Source organism: Dipodomys ordii, unplaced genomic scaffold (assembly GCF_000151885.1).
Source record: "Dipodomys ordii isolate 6190 unplaced genomic scaffold, Dord_2.0 Scaffold4, whole genome shotgun sequence".
Lineage (NCBI taxonomy): Eukaryota > Metazoa > Chordata > Mammalia > Rodentia > Heteromyidae > Dipodomys > Dipodomys ordii.
In genome coordinates this window covers 26,049,651-26,075,802 of record NW_012267220.1, presented here as the reverse complement: position 1 = coordinate 26,075,802, position 26,152 = coordinate 26,049,651, and the positions used below count along the sequence as shown (strand labels likewise).

At 36.5% G+C, this 26,152-nt stretch overlaps 1 protein-coding gene across 1 annotated transcript in view; it reads right to left on the bottom strand.

The window, feature by feature from the left end:
• The window catches only part of Wrn (Werner syndrome, RecQ helicase-like), a 129,415-nt gene that overhangs the window by 89,766 nt on the left and 13,497 nt on the right, over nt 1–26,152 (bottom strand). The window contains exons 2-7 of the mRNA XM_013025950.1: nt 16,139–16,253; nt 14,968–15,080; nt 11,459–11,604; nt 10,763–10,911; nt 9,671–9,820; nt 8,068–8,137 (exon numbers count right to left, since the gene is read on the bottom strand). Of these exons, the coding sequence (XP_012881404.1) occupies nt 8,068–8,137; nt 9,671–9,820; nt 10,763–10,911; nt 11,459–11,604; nt 14,968–15,080; nt 16,139–16,237 (727 nt within the window). The 5' untranslated portion in view covers nt 16,238–16,253. The remainder of the gene's footprint in view (nt 1–8,067; nt 8,138–9,670; nt 9,821–10,762; nt 10,912–11,458; nt 11,605–14,967; nt 15,081–16,138; nt 16,254–26,152) is intronic.

Genomic DNA, 26,152 nt, shown 5'->3' with positions numbered 1-26,152 from the left:
TCAACATTACAAAAATGGGTAAGGTCCAAAAATTCATATGGAACAATAAAAAACCCTGAATAGCAAAAACGATCCTTAACAGAATGAACAGTGCTGGAGGAATATCAATACCAAATTTCAAACTCTACTACAAAGCCATAGTAATCAAAACAGCTTGGTACTGGCACAAAACAGACCTCAGGACCAATGGAATAGAATTGAAGACCCAAAAATGAACCCACAAACATATAGCCATCTAATCTTCGATAAGGGAGCTAAAGAAATAAAATGGAAGAAAGATAGCCTCTTCAGTAAATGGTGCTAGCAAAATTGGTTAATCACTTGTAGAAAACTAGATCCTTATATATCACCCTGCACCAGAATCTACTCCAAATGGATCAAAGACCTCGAAGTCAAAGCAGACACTGAAAACATTACAGGACAGAATAGGAGAAATCCTAGGTCTCCTTGGCACAGGCTGAAATTTTCTTAATAGAGACCCAGAAACACAACAAATCAAAGAAAGGCTGGACAAATGGGATTGCATGAAATTGCAGAGATTCTGCATGGCAAAGGACATAGCTAGCAAGATCAATAGAAAGCCCACACATTGGGAGAAGATCTTCACTAGCCACACAACGGACAAGGGTCTCATATCTAAAATATATTTAGAACACAAAAAATTAAATCTCCCAATAACAAATCCTCAAAGAAACAACTGCCCAATAAATAAGTGGGCTAAAGACTTAAGAGAGAAACTTCTCTGAAGAGGAAAGAAGGATGGCCAATAGACACATGAAGAAATGCTCAACCTCCCTAGCCATAAAAGAAATGCAAATCAAAACAACATTGAGATGCCACCTTACCCCTGTTAGAATGGCTATAATCAAGAACTCTAATAACAACAGATGCTGGAGGGGGATGTGGCCAGAAGGGAACCCTACTGCATTGTTGGTGGGAGTGTAAACTTGTTCAACCACTTTGGAAAGTAGGATGGAGGTTCCTCAAAAGACTCCACATAGAGCTCCCCTATGACCCAGCAATCCCACTTTTGGGCATTTACCCAAATGAACACAAACAAGACCATACGAAAGCTACCAGCATAACTATGTTTATTGCAGCATTACTTACCATAGCTAAGATATGGAACAAACCCAGATGCCCCTCAGTAGATGAATGGATCAAGAAAATGTGGTATATATACACAATGGAATTCTATGCCTCCATCAGAAAGAACGACATTGCCCCATTTGTTAGGAAATGGAAAGACTTGGAAAAAATTATATTAAATGAAGTAAGCCAGGTCCAAAGAAACATAGGCCCCATGGTTTCCCTTATTTGCAATTAATAGTTTATGTCTGAGACAAGCAGAAACTGTCAGATAAGTTGATGTTAGGTGAAATGAACCCCAGGATAATGATTCAAATGTTTTTTTTCTTTCTTGCAATTGTTTCTAACACTTTTATAAGATGATTTCTTTGTTGCTTTATATGTCCCTCCCCCATGATATAACCCCTGTATTCACTGTATTTGATGTTGGTACACTTTGTAGAGGGGAAGGGAAAAAACAAATTGTTTAAATAGGGATACAGGTGGACCCATTGCAACAATGAGATGTACAAGATATTATGTCAAAAAATGAACTTTTCAACTTTGGTGGGGGGAGGGGGAGATTGGAAGGGATTGGAAGGGATGGGAAGGGAAGGGAAGGGGAAACAAAGGAGGAGGCAACAATGCTTGATAAGTAATGTACTATCTTGCCCATGTAATTGTAAACCCTCTGTAGAGTATTTTCACAATAAAAAATGGATTAAGATGTTTCTTTTAAGGGAGTGTGAAGAAAGATGCTTTTAGTGTTTGAGAATGCATCCCAGAAGGGAGTCAGAATTGATTTGGCACCTCCTATGGTCTGTGAAAGACAGGAAAAAAAAAAAAAAGGAAGATAATAGAGCATTTACTGATTCCTCGTAGATGAAACTTTGAAGGCAATGGAAGAAGTGTCATGAGGCCCTCTTTCTGCCAGAGATGGATGCTCTAGCATCCCAGAGGCTATACCGAAACCTGGCAATGGCTAAGCTGCAAAAGTTTCTCAAGTCTTCCAGAGCCAATTATTAACCTAGAAAGCACAGGGTAGAGTTCACTATATTTAGCATGCTTCCTGACCCATAATCTCATATGGCCCCACAATCCTCACTGGAAGCTCACCTGTGACACCTGAAAACAAGTAGCATCACTAGAGAAAGAATCTGACCATTAACAGCTCTGCTTCTGGTATGTTAGTAGGCTTGGATCTTTCAGATTTTAGTTAGTCCAACTCCTACATTTTTGTACATGATAGCAAGAGATCAAGTGATACAGATAATTCCCTAAGAGTATGTTACTATTTCCTGATTTTTCTAACAGCAAACAAAATGATTGGGACATGCATAAATCAACTACTGTCCTGCAGTGAAATATCTGACCACTTCACAGCAAAAAGAAGGTTTCCTCTATCATCATGGAAAAGAGTAGCAAAATAGTTAAGATATAGTAAGACAAGACAGGGTAAAAAAAAACTTTAAGAACTAAGAAACAATTAGAACTGACAAAATCTTAACAGGTATAAGCTCGAAGGATTAGATGTTGATGACATTTAATGCCCTTACACTGTTGCATGGAGATTTACAAGGAGGGCTAACTCTGTGCTCCATTTATCCTGTCATAATGTCTTTAAGCAGTGAACATCCTAGTGATATTTGTTTGACTGTGTGCCTGCAGTGTGCGTCAGTTTGATTTCAACCTCAGAAGAAAATGATTGGGCAGAGGGAAAGAGTAGCAGGAAATTGGAAATTGGCCTACCAGATCCTTGGGGGAGGCAATCACCTTGGTAGAATCTGACAACTCCTCAAGTGGTTCTTGCCACTGTTGACAAAAGATGTCACCAGATCTGAGCAATCCAACAATCTGTGATCCAGAAGATTCTTGGCCTTGCCAAAGAAAGAATTCAGGGGCAGATGTACAGGAGTATTTTTTTAAAAGCAAGATTTATTGAAGGAAAAGTGAGAATACATTGTCAAGATAGGATGTGACCTGACCAAGCAGTCAAGTGTCTCTAGCTCACCAGTCTTATTTTTATGTAGGGAGAAATCAGATATGTCAATTTTTTTTTTATACATATGAGGTCTTCTTTATGAGGTCTTCCGAAGAAAAAAGACAGCTGGTTCCTGCCATAAACTAGAGGACAGGGAGTGGCTTTATATAATAAGGTAGAGGAAAAACATGCATTAAAATACAAGTATAATGAGATGTAGATGGAAACACACGTAGATGAAACCTTTAGCTTTGGGGCAAAGAACCAGCTAAAGATTATTAAGTGTTGTTCCAAACAGCAGCCTCTGAACTTTTTGGGAAGCAATTATGTTTGGTAAAATGTACCCAGATGTAGAACTGCACCTATTCCTTGGCTTCTTTTATTATTTCCTTTCTGCTTGCCTACCCCATCTACTCTCCACAAATATAACAGCAAAGCTGTCTTTTAGAAAGGTACTACTGGCCTCCACATTACCAAACCTAGATCAGCATCTCAAATACTCAGAGATTTACAATTTCTGAGATTGTCCTCTACTTCATTTTTTTCTTCTACTGTGTTTTATTCTTCCGGTTTGCAGTTTTGTTTTGTTTTATGTGGCAATACTGGGTTTGAATTCAGGGCCCTATCCACTACACCTACACCAACAGCTCTTTTGCTTTTAGTTGTTTTTCAGATAAAAGCTCTTGATTTTCCCCTGGGGAGCCTCAAATGGAAATCTTACAACCTATATCTCCCATGTAGTTGGGTCATCATACCTAGCTTGTCTGTTGAGATATTGTCTTGCTAACTTTTTTTTTTTTTTTTTTTGTCAGTTGTGGGGGCTTGAACTCAGGGCCTGTGGACTGTCACTGAACTCTTTTTACTCAAGGCTAATGCTCTACCATTTTTAGCCACAGCACCAGTTCCAGTTTTCTGGAAGTTAATTGGATATGAGTCTCACAGACCTTCCTGCCTAGGCAGACATGGAACCGCAATCCTCAGATCTCAGCCTCCTGAGTAGCTAGTATTACAGGTGTGAGCCACCAGCACCTGGCTCTATCACAAGTCTTACCATTTCTACTCTACAAGCAGCTGGGATTATAGACATTTGCCACAATGTCCGAACCTTCACCTGGCTTCTTTGTGTACTGCGTTTCTGGCTTTCTTCCTTCACTGGTGCCCCCATGTCGGAGGCACTGACTCGCATGACCCTATCTGAGCTCTTGCATGCATGAGGGTGCAATATGCTGGCATGCATTCCCTCCGGGAAGGGGAGGGGGGACACCCCTTCCAAGTCAGGGCAAAAGTCCAACGCCCAGCCACAAGTCTCAGATGAAAGTTTTGAGGGAAGTGCCATCCGGGCTCTTCCAATTAATCCCACAGAATAATGCCTCTAGACTCCCTTTGTGTGTCTAAGGAAGGCCACCAGCACTTCGCTTATTCTTTGCAACCTTGATCACTGGAGCTACTTCATATTTGTTGACAAGGATTATTAACTCTTCCTGCTTATTAAAAATTAACTCTCACTATCTGTATTCCCATAAGTCTGTTTAACTTTCTGTCCCCAGAATGAAGATTTACTTTTTATGCCAGTAGGCTGTATATAATCATGTGATATTTCAAAATAAACTTTGTCCGTAGCACATGGTATAGTCCACTTTCTGCCTACCAGACACGGTGTTTTCAGGTCTCGCTGTGTGAACAGCAATATCTCCACTTAGTCTTCTTTGCTGCTCTCTAACCTCCTAACCTCTAAATCTTAGTGTGCCCTTGATGTCAGTACTTCTTTATTTCATTCGCTGACAATTTCATTTCATGCAGCTTCAATGTTTAAAATACTATCTGTATACAATATGATTCCCAAAGTTAGATTTCCAACTTCCACATGTCCTTTGAATTCCAGAATTACCTTTCAACTAAGACACACCCTTAGCTAACAGAAAACATTTTAAATCTGGCATGACCAACACTTAAACCTATATTTTCTTTACCAGACCTTGATATATCTTATAGTCGTCAACTATCTCTGATTTTCAGTTCAGCAGCTAATTTAATCACAGTATCTTATTCTATCAGTGTATATTTCTCTTTAACAGTGAATTCATCTGCAAATCTTTCACGAGTAGATAAATTCCTGAACCACCTCTTGCAACAAACCTAATCCAAACAATTATCATCTCTTGCCTAAATAATCTGCTAATTCCTGCCAAACCCTTTCTATCTTCCAACAGCCAGAAAAATCCTCATATAATAAAATTTTAATCATATTGTTCTTCTACTCCACACCCTCTAAGGACTTCCCATCACCCATCATCATATTTATTTTCATTAATAAAATATGAACATTAAGACTGTTCACAATATTGAGGTACATATGTGAAAATGGAAACAGGTAACTAGAAAGGATAGGTGGGAAGAGATGCAAAAGGACAGAAAGTGTAACATAAAGATCCACTGTACTCATAAACTGACATGATGAACTGAAATTTTTGTACAACTAAAGATAACTGTTTAAAGTTTTTAAATACAATACAAAGTCAGTTTCATAGTATACAATGCCATAAGCGACGCAACCCAAGTTTTTTTTTTCCTAAGCTTTGCTTTCCACCAATCCTACCCCTGTTCCTTCCTTGTCCATTACACTCACAGTCCCTTAAGCAAAGCAAGCAATCTCCAAGCCATCTCCTAAGAGGCCTTCCTCTAAACCCTTCAGATATTCATACAGCTTGCTTATAATTATTTAAATGAAGTAAAAGTGCTAGGGTTGTTTTGTTCAGCAAACTTTCTTCAGCATGCTGTAACAATTTCTGAGACATAATACTCAACAAATAGGTTAAAGAATATTCCCTTTCCAAGACAAGCTTAAAAAAAAAGGTTTATAAACTCTTAAGATAACATCCCTTAAGAGCCAATTTCTCTTTATTATTTTTAAACTTAATCTGATTTCTACCCACATCATTCTGCTACTCTACTCTTGCTATAGCTATAAGGCCTTCATGTCACCAAAGGTCCTGGACCTTTTTTGTTTTAATAGCACATTCCTGAGAACCCCACTCTCCCTTTGAAACATTTGTTTTGTCACTAGTACACTAAAGCTACTATAGTAAAAGGTTACAAATGAGGTAATACCCTCCCCCTACTTCATACATGCTCTTTATTAACGTTGTACATGCTACACTTCCTAGTTTCCTTCCAGGTCTATGACAACTCCTTTGGTAAAGCCCCTCCTCCAAACGAACATAAGACACTAAATTACTCAGTATTCTTTTGTCCTAATTTTTTCTCTCTCACAAACTCCTCTTAGACACAGCGTACATACTTAAGTGCCTAGAGGCACCTCACTCTTGCTATCTTAGAAATTTCTCTCCTTAACCATGCCGAAGCGTGGCTGTATGTGCCCTACTACTCAAAACACTTGTTCTTTCTCATCAGTGCTTTTCATTCTGTTGGGAACAATACAGGAATTATCTTGATGAATTGTTAACTCAAATTCTGTTAGCTGTACAATGGTACTAAGTGGGTTCTTTTGCTTTCTGTTTTGTTTGCCTATCCTGGTGCTTGAACTCAGGGTCTAGGCACTTTCCCTGAGCTTCTTCAGCTCAAGGCTAGCACTCTTACCACTTGAGCCACATTACTTCCAGCCTTTCCTATTTATGTGATACTGAAGAATGGAACCCAGGGCTTCATGCATGCTAGGCAAGCACCACTAAGCAATACTCCCAGCCAGTATTAAGTGTATTTTGAAGCTATCCACGTCTCTCCATGTTCAATAAAATAACTGATTCAAGTTACCACAACATCTCAGTTGGTCGACTGTCAAAGGCTCCCAAAAAATCTTCCCACAGTGACTCTTGACCTCCTACAACCCATTTTCTACACTATAGCTTAAAGACTCTGTTTGGCTTTGTTTTTAAATAGAATAGATTTCATGCTTGTGATTAATACCTACAACAGCTTCACTTGTTAGGACGAAAAGTAAACTCCTGAACGCAGACAACATCACTCACTCCATCGTACTCAATGGCTCACTGTACAGGTCAACTTTCAATTGCCTATGGATAAGTTCCATGATTTCTCTTACCTCTGAAACTGCGCCTACTGTTTATAGTACTACTACCCTTTTCCTTTATTTTTCAGCCAGGTAATGTCTGTTCTTATTTCAGATCTTACTTTAAGAACCACTTTCTCCAGGAAGCATTCTTCAATATCAACCAATAGGTACATCACATGTATACTCCAAAAGTTCTAGATAATTTCATATTAGAGATTAGTAATGCTCACCTGCATTAACAACCCTTTCCATATCTTAACACAGCTAGCTGTTTAGAATATTCTGTCCCAAAGTATGAAAGTATACAGTATGCATATATAGACATGTCAAATATAACCCCTTATATAACTCATTGATGCACTAAAAATGTTTGAAAAAAAGAATGTCTGTCCCATTTAGTATGCATACTATTCTACAATATGAATTTTAACCTAGTATGCATTTTTCCAAACATAGAAAAATAGATATAGCCCAAGTAACACAACTGGGATTCCAACCTTGTCTAAAAAACACCCAGTTCATATTCATCTACTCTACTGACTCACAAAATCACTAACTCATCAAGACATTTGACAAGCCCATCAAAGCTGATAGAGAAAAACAGTAAATAGTATTCAGTGATTTAAATCAGAACACTATAAAGGATCTTATACATTTCAACATATTATATATATAGCATTTTAAATATTTATTACAAAGATGTATAATCATGGGAGGCGTATAAGCCTGAGAGAAACTGAGCTAACTCACTCTAAAGGATATCAAATCCAACTCTAGAAGTCTACAAAATAGCAATGTTACAAAAGAATAGCAATAAATTTTGCTTTTACTGTTAACCCTGATGGATTATACTTTAAAATCAACACTTTTCAAACATTCAAGAAATCCTAGTGATACATATTATAAGTAGGCAAATATTAATTTTGGAGCTAAAACTCACAAAAGTCCAAATTTACATTTTGTCTATTATTTTTAAATCATAACATACCTTTATTTCTAGCAAATGTTTGCATGGCACCACCCAGGATTTCTAATTTTTTATAAATGATGAGTCCAGCCTAAAAAAAAAATAAACATAGAAACAAAGAATATAGTAGAATAACTAAAATAAAAACTATACATCCCACTTCTAGAGGAATGTAAAAAGAATAATCCACAAAGCACCCAAACAATTGAGTTCAACCTATTATGTTACACAAAGACCATGTCTTCATTTAATCACCATTCCAGTTGTGAGAATTAAAAGTTGAAGTTTTTATCTATTAGCATAATATTAAAATCAAGTATCCAAACCAAATAGCTTTTAAATGGAATTTTACCAAAATAAAATCTAGTGAGAGAAATATTTACTTACAGATATTAACTTCCCACATTTCATTAAATGCATTGAGAATGTCAGCTAGTGTCTGAATAGTCATTTTAATTATGTATTGTGAACAGGAGTTATCACATTACACTGAACCCTCACGAACACAGATGCTATAAAGCTGTACTAGTCTAAAACAGTACTATATTTTTTTTCAAAAAAGGAAAACTATCACTCTCTTTCCCTGACAAAAATAAACTTCTTCCTGGCTCAAAGCATAGGAGTATCTACTCCAAAACATGATGTAAAATGGGAAATGACAAGATACTCAAGAAATAAAAGTATGGCAAAGTATCATGCCTGTAATCCTGCTACTCAGAAGGCTGAGATCTGAAGCTCTCAGTTCAAAGCCAGTCTGGCCAGGAAAATCCCTGATAGTCTTATTAAATTAACCACCAGAAAAAACAGAAGTGGAGTTGTGGCTCAAGTAGTAGAGTATTAGCCTTGAGGAAAAAAAAGCTCAGGGACAATAGCCAGGTCGAGTTCAAGTTCTGAGAGCAGCACATGCATGCACGCACGCATGCACACACGCACGCACACACACACACACGCACACGCACACACGCACACGCACACACACGTATGAATTAGCAGAAAAGAAATGCACTATTGAATAAAATATATTTCTTAAATTTAGTCATACACATATACAAAATGTTATTTAAAAAGATAAGCCCAAGCCTGGTGTGATAGCACATGCATGTATTCCCAGCACTCTGAAAGCTAAGTTTAAGGTCAGACTAAGCTAAAAATTACAAAATTAAATTTAAAAGTACATTTAAAAGTACATTAAAATCACATTTTTCATATAAGTATGAAACATATGTAAAAACAGAAGCCAACTAAGCTTGGAAGCAATTTTCTAAATTTTCATCACATTTTAAATATAAATATAAGGAATAAAGCCAGTTTCAATAGACAGGTTTATATTAAATTGTTTATATACCATGTATGCAGGCTGACTCTGAGCCTTTTGTGTCTCAGTCAAGTTCACATTTATTTTACACTCAAATTGGGTATCATTTTGACTTTCTGAAAATGAAATAACTAGCATTACACAATCTGTTCATTTGTATTTACTCATTAACATCAAGAATTATTTCACTTCATATCTTCCTAAGCATTTTTAAAGCTAAGCCAACATGATGCCACTATCATAAAATTTGTAAAGTAATATATGAGTTTAAAAAATAAATCATAACCTAAAGATCTTTTTAGTACATACATAAGCATCAGTAGCTGCATACAGCTTCTGGTCTTCAGAGAGGGGAAAGTTACTCCAGTTGCTACAGCGAATAGCTTTGTCTTTCAGAAGCTGTTTATATAAGAGGTGTTTAACCAGGCCATTAAGGCTCCAGGTCTCTGAACATTTCAGCTGTAAGTAATGAAAAAGCAACATAACAAACATTACTTCCATTATTATATATTCTTAAATACCATCAAATGACAAGGCCAAAAACAAAACTCAAAATCTACTAAAATACAACTGAGAGATGGTCCTGAATAATTTCCTGTCTTAAAAACTTCATCTGTAGTTATGACGAAAATGAACTCTACAACTTCGGTGGGGGGAGGAGGATTGGGCGGGGGGGAAGATGGGAAGCGATGGGAAGGGAAAACAAAGGAAGAGGCTACAATGCTTGATAAAAAATGTACTCATTATCTTGCCCATGTAATTATAACCCCTCTGTACAGTATTTTCACAATAAAAAATAAATAAATAAATAAATAAACAAACTTCATCTGTAGTCTATATTGTAGGATTTAAGTCTGAAATTTCTCTCATATAGAGATTAAAACATCTGGGCTTTGAAAGTATTATTCGTGAAAAAGTCAAATGGGTTAGCATGCTTTCTATTTCCCAGTCAAATGAATACCTGACTAAATATGAAAACTTAATGAGTTCATTAATAAAATATGTGAAATTTGAAAAATTAAATGGTCAAATTTCGACTAAGAGCACTATATCACAATGGCAGCATTATTTTCTTCCTTTAAGAGTATTTAATATAGTGCATTAAAAAAAATCAAATATATTTAGACTGTAAATATATGAAATAAAAGAAAATAGTCCAAGAATCACAGGGATAGGAGCAAAAATGTTTGCTTAGAAAAACTAATCATAAAGATAATGAATTAGAAATGAAGGTTTTCATTATGGAAATCCACTATGAACATGTATACTGGCACAAAACCAGCAAGGTTTTTGCTTAAAGCTATTTTCTTTAAACATAAGATAAAACAACACTGATAAAGAAAAACATTTTGTAAAACAAAATTACCTTGCTTATGAAAATAATACATGTATTACTTCTACCTTTTCATTGGCAACATCTTTCAACTCCACGAAACTTGTCAACTTGACATCAAAGTCATGCAGAAGTTTCCATTGATCTCCTTCAATTCCTACCCCCACCTTTTTAATTGCTGTATTTTCAAGTAATCGTTTTAATCCCTGGGGAAAAACTGTTAACATTAAATTATTATTTCCAAAATATGTGCTGAATATAAAGCATATTGTCTATACTTCTATTTGTTGGTTTCTTTTGTTTGTTGAAACAAGGTCTCTCCAGGCTGTTTAGGAGGCCTAGAACTCTTATCCTGTCTCAGGAAGATCCTGAGTGCTGGGGATTATGATGTGTACCACCAGCCTAGCTCTACGTCTTATACATACCACATGTATTTTTTAATTTGTATATATATTACATTTCAATTTAGAATCACATCCACCTTAATAATTCTATCCTAACCTAGAGCAAAAAGTTCAGACAACTGACAACAACAACAAAAAATTAAGTTTGAATGGTACCTCTGCTAGATATTCACCATGAACCTTGAACTTTTATTTTCTTTTTTCTATAACAGGCTTCACAGTATTATTATAAAAATTAAATAACACATGGAATATGAATGAATCATAGACCATAAATAGATGAAAAGAGAAAAAATCCTAATTTTTCAGAGAAAATGTTTATACAATTATCAATTATATAAAAATGAAAGAGCTACCCACCTGACATAGAAGAAATGTGAAACAAATAACATTTGTTCTCAGACACACATAACTGAATTAGTGCAACTCTGCTTGGTTTCCCTTTTCTATTAATGGGTGGCCATTCCATGTCAAATCCTACCACTTCCCCATCAGACAGATTTACGCTAAAGGAAGAAAAACAGTGTAAAGTAACTGCATTAAAACTTTAATCTTCTTTAGAAAAATACAAAAAAAATTAAACTTCTGCATAACTGATGATATCACTTGAAAACTAAAGCACAAATCAAAGACGTAAGAGATATCTGTGATACACATAACTTTTTTAAGTACATCCAGCAAGTATTAAAAGTTCCTTGAAAAATCATTAAGACAAAAAGAGAAATAATCCAGCACATAAATGAAAAAAAAATCCAGAATAAGCAATTCTGAAAAAAATTCAAATGGTAATAAATCCAAATAAATATGTATACATACTAATTCTCCCTACACAATTTCACCCTATATGACTGGCAACAGATATAAACCTGCCTACCCAACCTAAGGCCTGGGTTCAAACCCAGTACCACTAAAAGTAAAAGCAAGTAAATGAGTAAATAATGATAAATATGCTCAACAATTTTAAAGTAGAATAACTACAATGAAAACCAAAATGGAAATCGGTTTTTTTAATTTGGAACTTCTAGAAATGAAAAATTCCTACAAATATTCAAAGGATAAACAGCAGATCTGACACAACAGATGAAAAATATTATGACCTTGAAGACATAGCAAAGAAACAATCGCAAAGAAGCATAGCAAGAAAAAAGAGACATAATGAAAATAGTATTAAACAAACTAACTGGTGAGTATTTACAGTCCCAGAGAAAGAAAAAATTTATTTGAAGAAATAAAACTTAATCACAAGCAAGATGAACAAAAGCTATACTACACAAAGGCATATTACAATCAAATCGTTTAAAAACAGCTATGATGGAAAAATTTTTAAATAGATAAGGATGGATTCAAAACAAAAAACAAAGCCTTTTATAAAATATATTCATCAAAACTACAATTCTTCAAGTTTACTGCCTCCATATATCACATACTAGATCAATGCCAAGGGTAACATGGTGAAGCTAATATCATCATGTAAATTATATGGAGTAGGCAAAAAGAAAAACAATACTGGGGGGGGGGAAGCTGGGGAAGTGGGGAGGGAAGAGATGGTAGGAGAAAAATAAAAGAGGGGGTAACAATGCTGGATAGGAATTGTACTCATTACCTTACTCATGTAACTGTAACCCCTCTGTACAGTTTCTTTACGATAAAAATACTTCTTTTAAAAAAGAAAAATACACCAAGGAGGCAGGGAGGAGGTATAGCACCATCTCTATGTCAGTTTTACCAAAACTATTGTTCCAACACCGCCCTGGAGGGGCTGGAAAGGTGGCTCAGTGTTAGAGTGCTTATCTTGCATGCATGAGGCCCTGGGTTCGATTCCTCAGCACCACATAAGCAGAACAAGCCAGAAGTGGCGCTGTGGCTCAAGTGGTAAAGCACTAGCCTTGAGCTGAAGAGCTGAAGGACAGCGCCCAGGCCCAGAGTTCAAACCCCACTGATCAAAAAAACAAAACAAAATAAACCAACACTGCCCTGGAGTTACAGTTGAAAACCGTTTCTCTACTCTCCCTCTTCCTTCCCTTTCCCTATCCCTATCTTCTCTTCCTCCCTCTCCCACTCCCTCTCATTTTCCTATCCTTCTCTCTTTCTCCTCTCTTTCCTCTCCATTGCCTCCTTTTTTCCTCTCCTCTTCTCTTATTACTAACTCGCCTTTGCCTCTCCCTCTATCTCTCTAGACCTCTCCTCTTCCCTCACCTCCTTTCCTCTCTGCTCAGTTCTACAAATACCAGCAAGAACTTTCTAGACCCTAAAGGTGGGCGAGAGGTCTTAACTATATAGATGTACTTTCATGCATGCACCTTCCCTCAATCATCCATCATCTTTACTCAGAGGACACCTAAGTAAGCATCTCCCAGTTCTTGAAAGTGTCCTCCCATTCTCCCATTTCTTGGAAAACTAAATAATTATGTACATCCTATCAATGCTATCATATCATCTACAGCTCATAAAAGTGCCTAAGCCCTGAGGACACTGCTTGATTGCTTGGTCAATTTGTTTCCCCTCAATTTTTTTTTGGGGGGGGTCATGTCCCAGAGCTTTTGCGCTCAAGGCTGGTGCTCTACCACTACTACTTCCAGGTTTCTGGTGGTTAATTGGAGGTAAGAATCTCACAGACTTTCTTCCCCTGGCCAGCTTCAGAACCACTATCCTCAGATCTTAGCCTCCTGGGTAGCTAGGATTACAGGCACAAGCCACGGGCCCAGAAGCTTATATACATCTTGCTGCTGGACCTCCTTTGTGTGTATGCTCCTGAATTTTTTGGTGAGACCAAGAATCTGCAATTCATCTCAGCTGACAAGTAGCTTTGACCTTTTCTGTGTGTCAAATTTGAGTCACTATGAGACCCAAAAGTAGCCAATTAACAGGAGGGGAAGTAAGAACGCCTGCATACTATTTCTAGATTAGATCTACCACTAGGAGAACATTAATAAATAGCTTTATTTACTTCTATTTTAACACAATGTATAACAGTTTAAAAATAAAAGGACAGTTTTATTTCAAAGATCTTACTACTTGTTATTATAAAATACTTCAGAAGTCTTACTTTTCATTATAACAAGGTACCTTGGCTATTCCTTCCAAAACTCACGTCAAAATTTAATCCTAACTGCAAATACTGTTAATACTGTTAGGAGATGGGGCCTAATAAGAGGTAAAGAGGTCATGAGGGCTCTCTGCCTCCTGGATGGGTTAACAATCCTATCTCAGAGATAAGCTGGTTACTGTAAGAGTATGGACACCTTTTTATAATATATCACAAAGGCAAGTACCAATATAGTGCGGAGATCCTAGACTCCAAAACTGAGAAATAAATTTGTATATTTCATAAATGATTTCTTCTGAGGAAATTTTGTTACGGTAGCAGAAAACAAACGAGACAAATACTGAAAGTACTAAGTGTAATTTCTAGTATTTTTTTAAAGAATTATTTGGTGTTAACTGCCACAAACCAAATAAAATAGATCTAATCATAACCATTAATTAATACATTATGTTGGTATTTTTAGGAAGACATAAATAGGCATGTTATACTTTGCATTTTTTCTAAACTGCTAAAATACACACAATATGTCTAACAGCTCTCTATATCACATCCTAAGTTTAAAAGTAAATATATATATATATATATCTAAAGCAATAGAAAAGTTTATCAATGAACAGAAGTACATTACAAATTTAATTTTTTTAATTTGAAAAACTTTGTGTACAAAGTTTTGTGTACTATGTGTACAAATAATTTTCTCTGTATGTATGCAACTGTAAAATCAGTATTCTTACAATTATTACTCAGGATTCTTGCAAATCCTAGAAGATTATATCTTTGAAAGGCTCAGATTTAGTGAAATTAAGAAATTCAAACCTCTTACCTAATATTTTCTGATAGAAAAGAGCAATCACTAGCTTCATAACTATAAACAATGGATCCAGTGAATTCTAAGAAGGGGAGGTCATCTTCAAAAACACTCTTCTGAATATATGCCTTGAGTTAAGTAAAATTTAGAATAGTTGTAAAGTTCATATAAAATAATAAATGTTCACTGAAATAAAGACCATTGAAGCATTTAATTTATACCTCTAAGTTTTACCAGTTAATACTTTATAAACGAATGGTCAATTAACAATAATAAAGCTATCCAATTACAAAATTATTCCCAGTCATTCTGTTTTCCAATTTCTAATCTTATTTTATGAAACCATTTAATTTACTGATTTTTTTCTGAAAAGGATATTACTATTCTAGGGGCTTGAACTCAGGGCCTGCACATTGTCTCTGAGCTTCTTTTGCTTACTAGCACTACCACTTGAGCCACAGCGCCACTACTGGCTTTTTCTGTTTATGTGGTACTGAGGAATAGAACCCAGAGTAGGGTTTCATATATGCTAGACAAACACTCTAACAGTAAGCCAGATTTCCAGCCTTAATGTGGCCTTCATATGCTGATTCCGGTACCAAATCTTTTTTTTTTCTTTTTTTTTTTCTTTTTTTTTGTCAGTCGTGGGACTTGAACTCTGGGCCTGGGAGCTGTCCCTGCGCTCTTCAGCTCAAGACAAGCGCTCTACCACTTGAGCCACAGCACCACTTCTGGTTTTCTAGTGGTTAATTGGAGATAAGAGTCTCATGGACTTTTCTGCCCAGGCTGGCTTTGAACAGTGATCCTCAGATCTCAGCCTCCTCTGTAGCTAGGATTACAGGTGGGAGTCACCAGCACCCGACTCCTGGTACCAAATCTTAAGTCTGTACAGGACTTAAACTCAACCAAAAACTTCACCAATATTAACATTTAAATTGTTAACTAGAATTAGTAAAGTCAATCATGAAAACTGGATACAGAGAAAGTATACTGTAAGAATTCTCATTGTGTAAACTAAATAATACTTTGTTCTATTGACTCATTCAATAACTGCATCCTGGTTCACTCACATAACAGAAAGGGTCTTACCTAAATAAGGACCTGAAATTTAAAAGTAAGGGATAACTCATTATCCACTAAAATATAAATTAAACTTCCCAGTTTAAAGAATAATCAATAAATATACCTTTCTTTCCTCTTCAGTACATCCTTTATTCTGCATAGACACCATCCATTCAGGAAATTTACGCTGTGGTGGTGGTGTTTCCAATTTTTTGCTATTCATCTCTAAAATGTCCCAGCTGCAAAATAATAGTAACAACAACAATGATAATAATGGCCTGAGAAGCAAATACAGCAAATATTTGAAAAGAAACTCAGTCATTTCAATATGATTGAAAAACAAACACATATTCAAAGTAAGCAATAACATGTAAGCTCAAGTAGAAGATGTGAATTCCAAAGAAAAAAGAAAATGTCTCAAAGACACAGATATAATACTCTAGCTTTATTAATTATACAATAAGTATCTCTTCCTTTTAACATTATTTGGCCTATTAAAATTGAGTTCTAAGCTTCTAGCAATTCAAACTTTTATTATTCTATGGTATTGATCCTTTCATAGAATAACTTGAATAAGAAAAAAGCCGGAAGTGGCGCTGTGGCTCAAGTGGTTGAGTGCTAGCCTTGAGCTGAAGAGCTGAGGGACAGTGTCCAAGCCCAGAGTTCAGGCCCCAGGACCAACAACAACAACAACAACAAAAAAAAAAATATATATATATATATATATACCACTTTCTTTTTACTCTGTAATGGCAACATAAACCAATTAACATTTTCTACAATGTAAACAAAACTTTAAGTATGGATAAATAGTGAGTGAAAAAATGATAACATTTTGTTATTGACAAAATAGATCTACACCTTGGCATAGCATACACTGAAGCAGTGTAAAGTTCCTGGCAAATTCCTCACACTTCAATCTTTAGTTCCCATTATCTCAAGAGAATAGAGCTTTTAACATATAGAAAATTCACATGATAAAAGATGTTGACACTATCAAAATCATCCCAACAACTATTAAGATTAATACATTTTACTAGAGGAAAAATGCTAGTCTGCTATCTAGACAAAAAAATTAGCAAAACAGAATTCAACTATATACATTTTTTTATTTTATTTTATTGTAAAGATGCTGTACAGAGGGGTTACAATTGCATGAGTAAGGCAATGAGTACATTTCTCATCGAACATTTTATATAAACTTTTTACTCTAAGCCTACAATTATGGATTAATTTAAAGCCAGAAATGGAGGCGGGGGTCACATAAACAGTGCAAATATTAGATCACAATATAGGAACCCAAAATCTAAACAACTTGCTTTAACCAATGACTTTGTATATATCACTCATAAACCAGTTATTATACAGCCATATGCTTCCTAATGTAGAAAAATGGGACATCTTTGGAGTGTGTTTCTCAGTTTGAAGGGAAAAAAAGAATGTTCCATCTGCACTTGTTTGCCTGTATTTTGTTGTTGGACTAGATCCATGATTCACAAAATGAGAACTGATAATCCAACTGTTGCTGCACCACATGCATTAGTAACATAAAAAGTTGTAAATATATGTATGCTTTATAAAATAAGGCATTTTACAAGTGTCAGTGGTTATTATACTCTATTTTGCCACCAATTCAAAACCTGACCTAAACCAAAAGTTGATTCCAAATTATGTATGTATGTGTATATATATATATATATATATGCATATATATATGTAGGTATATACATGTATGTATGTATAATATATATAATCTGTTAATCTTAAAATATATTTTGTAAGCTAGATGTTGGTGGCTCAGGCCTGTAACACTAGCTACTCAGAAGGCTGAGATCTGAGGATTGCAGTACAGTTCCCCCTGGGCAAGAAAGTCCATGAGACTCCTATCTCCAATAAACAACTCAGAAAAAGCCAGAAGTAGCCAAGTGATAGAGCACTAGCCTTTAACACAAAGGCTCAGGAACAGCATCTAGACCTTGACTTCAAGACCCAGGACTGGTTAAACAACAAAAGAAAAAAAGTGTATATATATATGTGTATATATATATATATATATATACACATATATATATATGTATGTATCACAAGCTTGTGTAATATCAAGAGTAGATCACAAGCAAAATGCAAAAAAAATCTTAAAACTATGATTTGAACAAATAATGCAAATTCTATAAAAAAGAACTACAGAATCTTGGAATTTTGTAGTTTATTTACAATGATAAAACAAAAATAAACCCTAGCTCTTATCTGAGATACTATAACACTAAGCTCATTTGAATTTGAAATATCTAATTCTTAAGATATAAAAAGGCTCTTTTGAAAACAAAATTTGATCTGGATGCTTCCAGGCAAAACATTTGAAAACTGATTTTTTTTTTCAGAACTAAATTTGGTCAAGTTTACTTAGACATAGGGTAAATGGAAACACACAGAAAATTTAAGTCTTAGAATATCTGCAATAGGGAAATCTTCTAACCACATAGTAAGAATTTTTTTTCCTGGAGAGACAAAAGCTATTTTGGGAAAGGATCAGTCATAATATAAACGAATTTTTATTTGCACGTTTAGCTATGTTTTGAATACAAACAACTTTGACACATCTTTTTCTAAAAGCACATTATCATTTCATAGTTTTCTATTATACCATTAAGGGAACTTGTATCACACACTCCTCCCTCCATTGAAAAAGTATGTTTTTCTTTGCTTTGCTTTGAACTTTTCTGAAATTATCTTGGATATCCTTTACCTACTATCGCTTTCCAAACTTCATCTAGATTTTTTTTAACTATCTAGGATTTTTACTGTTACTTTTCATTTTTCTGTGATTTTTTTAAATTATGAATAGCCCAACCTGAACATTTGCCTTTCAGTAGGGACACTCATCTCATTCACAAATGGGACAAAAATAAGTTTACCTTTCACTCTTCGTATGCATCTTACTTTCTTTGCTTCCTTTTTTCTAACTTGCCGAAATTATCAGCAATTCCTTTACTGACCTTTATTTAAGATACATTCAAGACTTTAAACTATATTCTATTTGTAATAAAGACTTAATATTTTTTTCAAACTATCACAAATAAGCTTAACTGCACAAGAGGAAGCAAATGGTCAGAGCTTCTGCCTCACAAGACTGAAAAACTCCTTTTCCAACCACTAGCCAGTATTCCAGCAACTCAGCTCCTTAACCAATCTTCAAGGGTTAGAAGAATCTTCAAATATAGTAGCTTCTCCTTTCTTTAAGAAGTTCAGGGCTGGGAAAGTGGTTCAGTGGTACAGTGCTCGCCTAGCATGCATGAAGCCCTGGGTTCAATTCCTTAGCACCACATACACAGAAAAAGCCAGAAGTGGTGCTGTGGCTCAAGTGGTAGAGTGAGTTTCCTGAGCGAAAGCTCAGGAACAGTGGCCAGGCCCTGAGTTCAAGCCCCATGACTGGAAAAAAAAAAAAAAGAAGTTCAATTCTTCAGATGACTGAAGCAAAATTTTGAAAACAATTGAAATTTTATAACCGATATTTCTACCACTCATCTTCTGTAGGATTCATATAACTTTAATTGAATATTCTCAAAATACTTCCACTTCCTACTTCCAAAGCTAGTCGTTTACTCTAAATTTATAAACTGTCAATACATGTCAATATGCTTTCTCCTTACATTTCTATGTGTGTGTTGAGACAGGGTCTTAATATGTTGCCCACGTTCAACTCAAAGTCCTGATCCTCCTGACTCTTCAGTGCTGGGATTACAGACCTGTACCACCATACTCAGCCTAATCACTACATTTGTAACTGAGTTAATTCAATTCTCAAATGTCAGTTCAAGATGCCATTTTGCTGAGCAAAAACTATACTTCAATAAATTTACAAAGACTCTGAGGATTGAGGTTTGAAGCCAACCTGGGCAGAAAAGTAAAATATATCTGTGAAAATACCAAATTTCCTGTACCTTACTCATCCTGAACATAGTGCTCCAAGGCACAGACTCAGCAAAAGTGCAGCCCTGATGCTGTACTTTACATTGAGACCTTATTAACTTGATTCTAGAGTTCATCACATTTATCAATTATTATGGGTAAATAGTAAATTAGGTTACATCCATAAAACAATACTATACAGTTTGAGGGATTTGTTTCTTCTTCAGTTTGGGGTGGGTGTGTGGGTGTGTGAGTATGTTGGGAGGGGCGGTGCATGCACATGTCTTTCAGTTTGTGTCTGTCTGTGTGCAGGTACTGAAGGATCAACTCAGGGCCTCCCATTCTTTCACCCCTGACCCCACCCGTCCTGGGGCTTGAACCCAGGGCCTGGGCACTGTCACTAAGCTTTTTCACTCATGTCTACTGTTCTACCACTTGAGTGATACTTCCATTTCCAACTTTTTGGTGGCTAATTGGAGACAGAGAGTCTCACAGACTTTCCTGCCAAGGCAAGGCTGGCTTGAAACAGTCCGATCTTCAGATCTCAGCTTCCTGGACCTCTCCTATCTTACATAGCTTTTTCACTCAAGAGACCAGGAGGCCCACAGTGGGGAAGGGAGTTAGTAGATTCCCTTTCACCCAATAAGCTAAGTGTGGTGGTACACACCTGTCTGTGTGTGGCTGCAGATATTTGGGAGGCCACAGACAGGAGAATAAAGTATAGACCAGCTCAGAGCAAAAACGAGCAAAAACAGAATACCATATCTTAAAAATGACCTGAAGCAAAAAAGGTTGAAGTATAGTTCAAGTGAGCAGAACACCTGCTTAGCAATTGTCAGCCCTGAGTTCAAGCCCAAGAACTCCCCGCCTCAAAAAATTTTTTAATTTCAGCTGGGCACCGGTGGCTCCCACCTGTAATCCTAGCTACTCAGGAGGCTGAGATCTAAGGATCCCAGCTCAAAACCAGCCCAGGCAGGAAAGTCTGTTGAGACTCTTATCTCCAATTAACCACCAGAAAACTGGAAGTGGCGCTGTGGCTCAAGAGCACTCACCTTGAGCTGAAGAGCTGAGAGACAGTGCCCAGGTCCAGAGTTCAAGCCCTACAACTGACCAAAAACAAAACTTAATTTTAATTTCATGTATTTTTATGCACGTATACAAAAACATGCCAAATAGTAGTGGTTATCTCCAATTACTAATGGCCTTTATTCTTCTTCTTTATATTTTCCTAATAACTAATGCTAATTATTAATGTCCTATAAGAATTTATCAATAAAAGGCATATAGGATTTTTTAAAAAAATAAACAAGAAAGAATGGGCACAGTGGTTCGTGTCTGTAATTTCAGCGGCTTGGGAGGTAGATAGCAGAGATAGAGAGGTCTAGACTCAAGACTAACCTGAGCAAAAGTTAACAGATCCTATCTCAATCAACATGCAGAAAGTAGTAGTGCAATCCGGTCATGCCAGCTATGTGGGAGGTTATAGATAGGAGAATAATAGTCCAAGGCTAGCCCAGTTGAAATATAGTATCCTATCTGACAAATACATACATAAGACTAAAACTATGGCTAGAGTGGTAGAGTGCCTTTTTAGCAAACATAAGGCTCCAACTCTAGTACTGCATGTGTATGTGTGTGTGTGTGTGCGCGCGCACACACACACACACACACACACACACAAGATAAAAGATAAAGAAAGAAAAAGGAAAACAAAGTGAACAATTAACAATGAGGGCTACATGTTTTAATAGTATAAAACAAGGATCAGTAAACTTTCTTTTCTAAAGGGCATACAGTAAATACTCTAGGCTTCATGAATGAAATAGACTCTCTTACAACTACTCAGTTTGCCCTGATAACACAAAAGCTATAAACAATACTTGGGAAAATATGTATAGCAAGGCAACAAAAAAAAAAAAACTTAATAGACACAAATCTGAATTTAAACAAATTTCACAAAATCTTCTTTTGATTTCTTTTCATCCACTTAAAAATATATAAAAATAACAGCCAGCTTGTAATACAAAAGATAAGCAGTGAATCAAATGTGGCCCACAGGCTATTTCCCAACCACTACTACAGAACACATACAAGATGTTTTAACCCTGGAAAATATCTAGTGCTAGTTATTAACAACCCACTAGGGCTACTTTATAACTCATTCATAAAATACCTAATAACAATACAATTTCTTGGTAAAGCTGGACAGGGTGGGCGCTCATTTAAGTTTGTTTCATTGTTGTTTGCTTTTAATTTGGTTTGGTTTGGGTATTTTGTCTGGGGGTCTGGGGAGTGTTTGAGACAAGGTCTGTGTATCTAGTCAAGGCTAGCCTCTAACTTCCTTTGTAGCCCAGGCTGGGTCTGAAGTCAATCTTCCCACCTGAGTCTCCCTAGCAAGGACTACAGGGCTACCATGCCTATCTTGGTAAAACCTTTAGATAAATGTGTTGTGAAATATGATGGACAAATGAGCTGATTTTCTATATGGGGCTGATAGCATTAGCCAATCTATCAACATTATGAATTATGATTTGAAGAAATTTTTACATGATTCTATTGGAAAGTATTGAGATGGTAGGACAAGTTGTCTGTTGAACCCATTTCTAATTTCTTCCAATAGATATGAAATCAATAAACCTTCAAATTAAATCAGAACAAATTTTAAAAAATTAAGATCACATTTCCAATTAGATAGCTTTTGAATGACCTAGTTTTAAAAACTATAGCCAGAAACCTGACAGAAAAGAGACATCTCAAAAGTACATTTTCCACTTAGAGTAGTCATCTAGAGAATGGACATTCTTATCACTAGTATCAAGAGAAAGTATAGTTCCAATAGATTAGCTCAGAGACTATCGCTTCTTGGCCTTTTGGCTAAGATCAAGTGTAGCTCAGAGACTTCTTTGTTCCTAAAACCTCTAATTAAGGTAAGAAAATTAATACCTAGAGTTACTATAACTACTGTGCATAACTGCTTGAGGGCTAAACTGAGCAAAGTATCCTAATAGTTTTAAACAGATTGAAAAATCACTGTTAAGTTAAATGCACATACAGACAACCATTTCAAATTCAAGACAAAATTATTATTAAATAACTGAACATCTAACTCTCATATGTAATTAGTTTTCACTAATTCAACTATTTCATTAATTTCACTATTTACCTAAAATGCCTTAATTTCATCTTGTTACAAATAAAGGCTACCTTGATGAAATACACTATTTTTTAAGTACTAATTTCTTTATAATGCAAGAATCTTTACAACTACTTGAAAACTTACTAATAAAACGTCATACAGGAGTACTCTCAATATTTATACCATACTTTCAAGTTGCAACTTTGTATATTTATGCAAATGTTTAAAATATCCTGTTTTTTCACAATGATTCTCTGAGGAAGGAATCTGAGTCATCTTTACTATGCAAAAAAGTAAGCTATTAACAAAGTCTAGCTGACATTGCAAAAGTTAGTAGGTAGTTTTATTATTAAAAACTACTGTAGAATCTGAGGGAAGCTAGGAGGAAGGCACAGAATCAGAGGGAAAAGGGGAAAATATACAACAGAGGGATCCATCAACTGGACTAGACATTGATGAAAACGAACTAAGCAACTCAAGGGCAGCAACTGAAGGGAAGGAACGAGGGAACAGCTTACACTAAGCAAAAGGAAAGAAATATACATATCACCCCATGTGAAATAAATAGTTGTATTGTCAAAGCTCATAGAATTCACAAATATTATAGACCATGACAATGACAATTGCCTTGTGAAGGTTAAAATGTGTTTGTGACTTTAAGTATCACTATCTCACAATTCTGTGAAATTTATGTAATCACTTAATCGTAATAAAAATTATTTAAAAAAAAACTACTATAGAAAGAAACAAAAAGGGCTGGGTGCTAGCGACTTATGCCTGTAATCCTAGCTACTCAGGAGGCTGAGATCTGAGGATCACAGTTTAAAATCAATCCACACAGTAAAGTCTGTGAAACTCTTATCTCCAAAACACTACCAGAAAACCAGAAGTAGCATTGAGTGTTAGCCTTGATCTGAAGAGCTGAGGGACAGCACCCAGGCCCAGAGTTCAGGCTCCACGACCAACCAAAAAAAAAAAAAAAAAAGACAAACAGAAAAGTAGTCTGTAACTAAATCTAAACTTGACTTGGAGTGGGAATGTTTTGTGGGTTGTTTTTGTTTTGTTTTGTACTTACTTAAAAATAACTCAGAGCTGGTGAGGAGGTGGGGAGGGCTGGAGATTGCTTTCATCAGACAGGCCTCCGGGGCAAGTGGTAGGGTATTTATTTTGCACAAACTATTTGCACTCTCTGTTTCAAAGGAAAAGAAAGTTGCATCCAGAGGGGTTTGTGAAAAGGAATAGCTTTAAATTGTGCAAAATAAATAGGAAGTGAGTAAAATTGAGTCTGTGTGTGCTAACAAGCTGCTTTTTTTCTGTTGAGACTATCATTATTTGTCTTACCCAAGAGGCAGTTACCAGAATTGGATGTCTGAAATATAACTTATGCAGGAATAGTTCTGTAAATACATTTAAATAAACCGTAAATATATTTAATAAATATAGTATTTATACTAAAAAAAAAAATAATTCAGAGAGAGGCTGGGTACTAGTGGCTCACACCTGTAATCCTAACTACTGAAGAAGCTGAGATCTGAGGACTAGTTTGAAGCCAGTCCAGGTGGTAAAGTCTGTGAGAATGATCTCAAGCTTTTTTTTTTTTGTAGGTCATGGGGCTTAAACTCTGGGGTTGGGCGCTGTCCCTCAGCTCTTCAGCTCAAGGTGAGCACTCTACCGCTTGAGCCACAGTACCACTTCTGGTTTTCTAGTGTTTATTAGAGATAAGAGTCTCACTGACTTGCATTGCCTGGGCTGGCTTTGAACCATGATCCTCAGATCTCAGCCTCCTCAGTAGCTAGGATTACAGGCGGGAGCCACCGGCGCCCAGCTTTTTTAATGTTCAAAAAGCTCTACATCTGTCTTGCCTAGATGATTTGACCTTCATAGGACACAGTTCTCAGCCTTCCAACCTCTTAACCCTCCCCTGGCCTCACAGCTCAGCCTCAGTCTTACAAGCTAGGCCCACAATGGGATGCTTACAGCAAGGCTTAGGCCACAGTGTGCCCTGCCTGCGTCAGGCAGTGTGCGCGTATCTTTGGTAGTTTCCCTGATGTCTGTGAAGCACCTGGGAAAATAGAGCCGGGGTCAATCCTTCACTTGACCCTACCAAAACTGAACCAAGGTGAACAGGTCAATCACTGAATTTCATCATGCATATGTCTTCTTTCTCTTTCCCTATACATAAACTATATTTAGGAGTTTTCCAACAACATCTAAATGACAATAACTTCTATTCACTCATCCAACTTTTCTACACACTTTTGTGTATAGAAAGACAGAGACAAGGGGCTGGGAAGGTGGCTCAGTGGTAGAGTGCTTGCCTTGCATGCGTGAGGCCCTAGCTTCGATTCCTCAGCACCACATAAGCAAAAAGAAAAAAGCCGGAAGTGGTGCTGTGGCTCAAGTGGTAGAGTACTAGCCTTGAGCTGAAGAGCTGAGGGACAGTGCCCAGGCCCAGAGTTTAGGCCTCACGACGGGACCCAAAAAAAAAAAAAAAGACAGACAGAGACAATTTACAAAACCAAAATAGCAGAATACAGCAATTCAGTTTTGGTTTGCATTTCATCAAAAGAATTATGTTAGCCATCGGTGGCTCACACTTATAACCTAGCTATTCAGGAGGCTGAGATCTGAGGATTGCAGTTCAAAGCAAGCCTCTTATCTCCTAAACCACCAGAAAACAGGAAGTGGCATTGTGGCTCAAGTGGTAGAGTGTTTGCCTCGAGCTGAAGAGCTGAGAGACAGTGCCCAGGTCTAGAATTCAAGCCTCATGAACACATACACACACACACACACACACACACACACACACAGCCTCATGAACACACACACACACACACACACACACACACACACACACACACAATGTTATTTTACAGAAGGAACTTCCAAAGGCCATGTGCCAGTGGCTCTCACTGTAATCCTAGCTACTCAGGAGGTTGAGATCTGAGGATCAGGGTTCAAAGCCAGCCCAGGCAAGTCTGTAAGACTTTTTTCTTTGGGGGGGGGTGTCCAGTTGTGGGGCCGAACTCTGGGCCTGGGTGCTGTCTCTCAGCTCTTTAGCTCAAGGCTAGCGCTCTACCACTTGAGCCACAG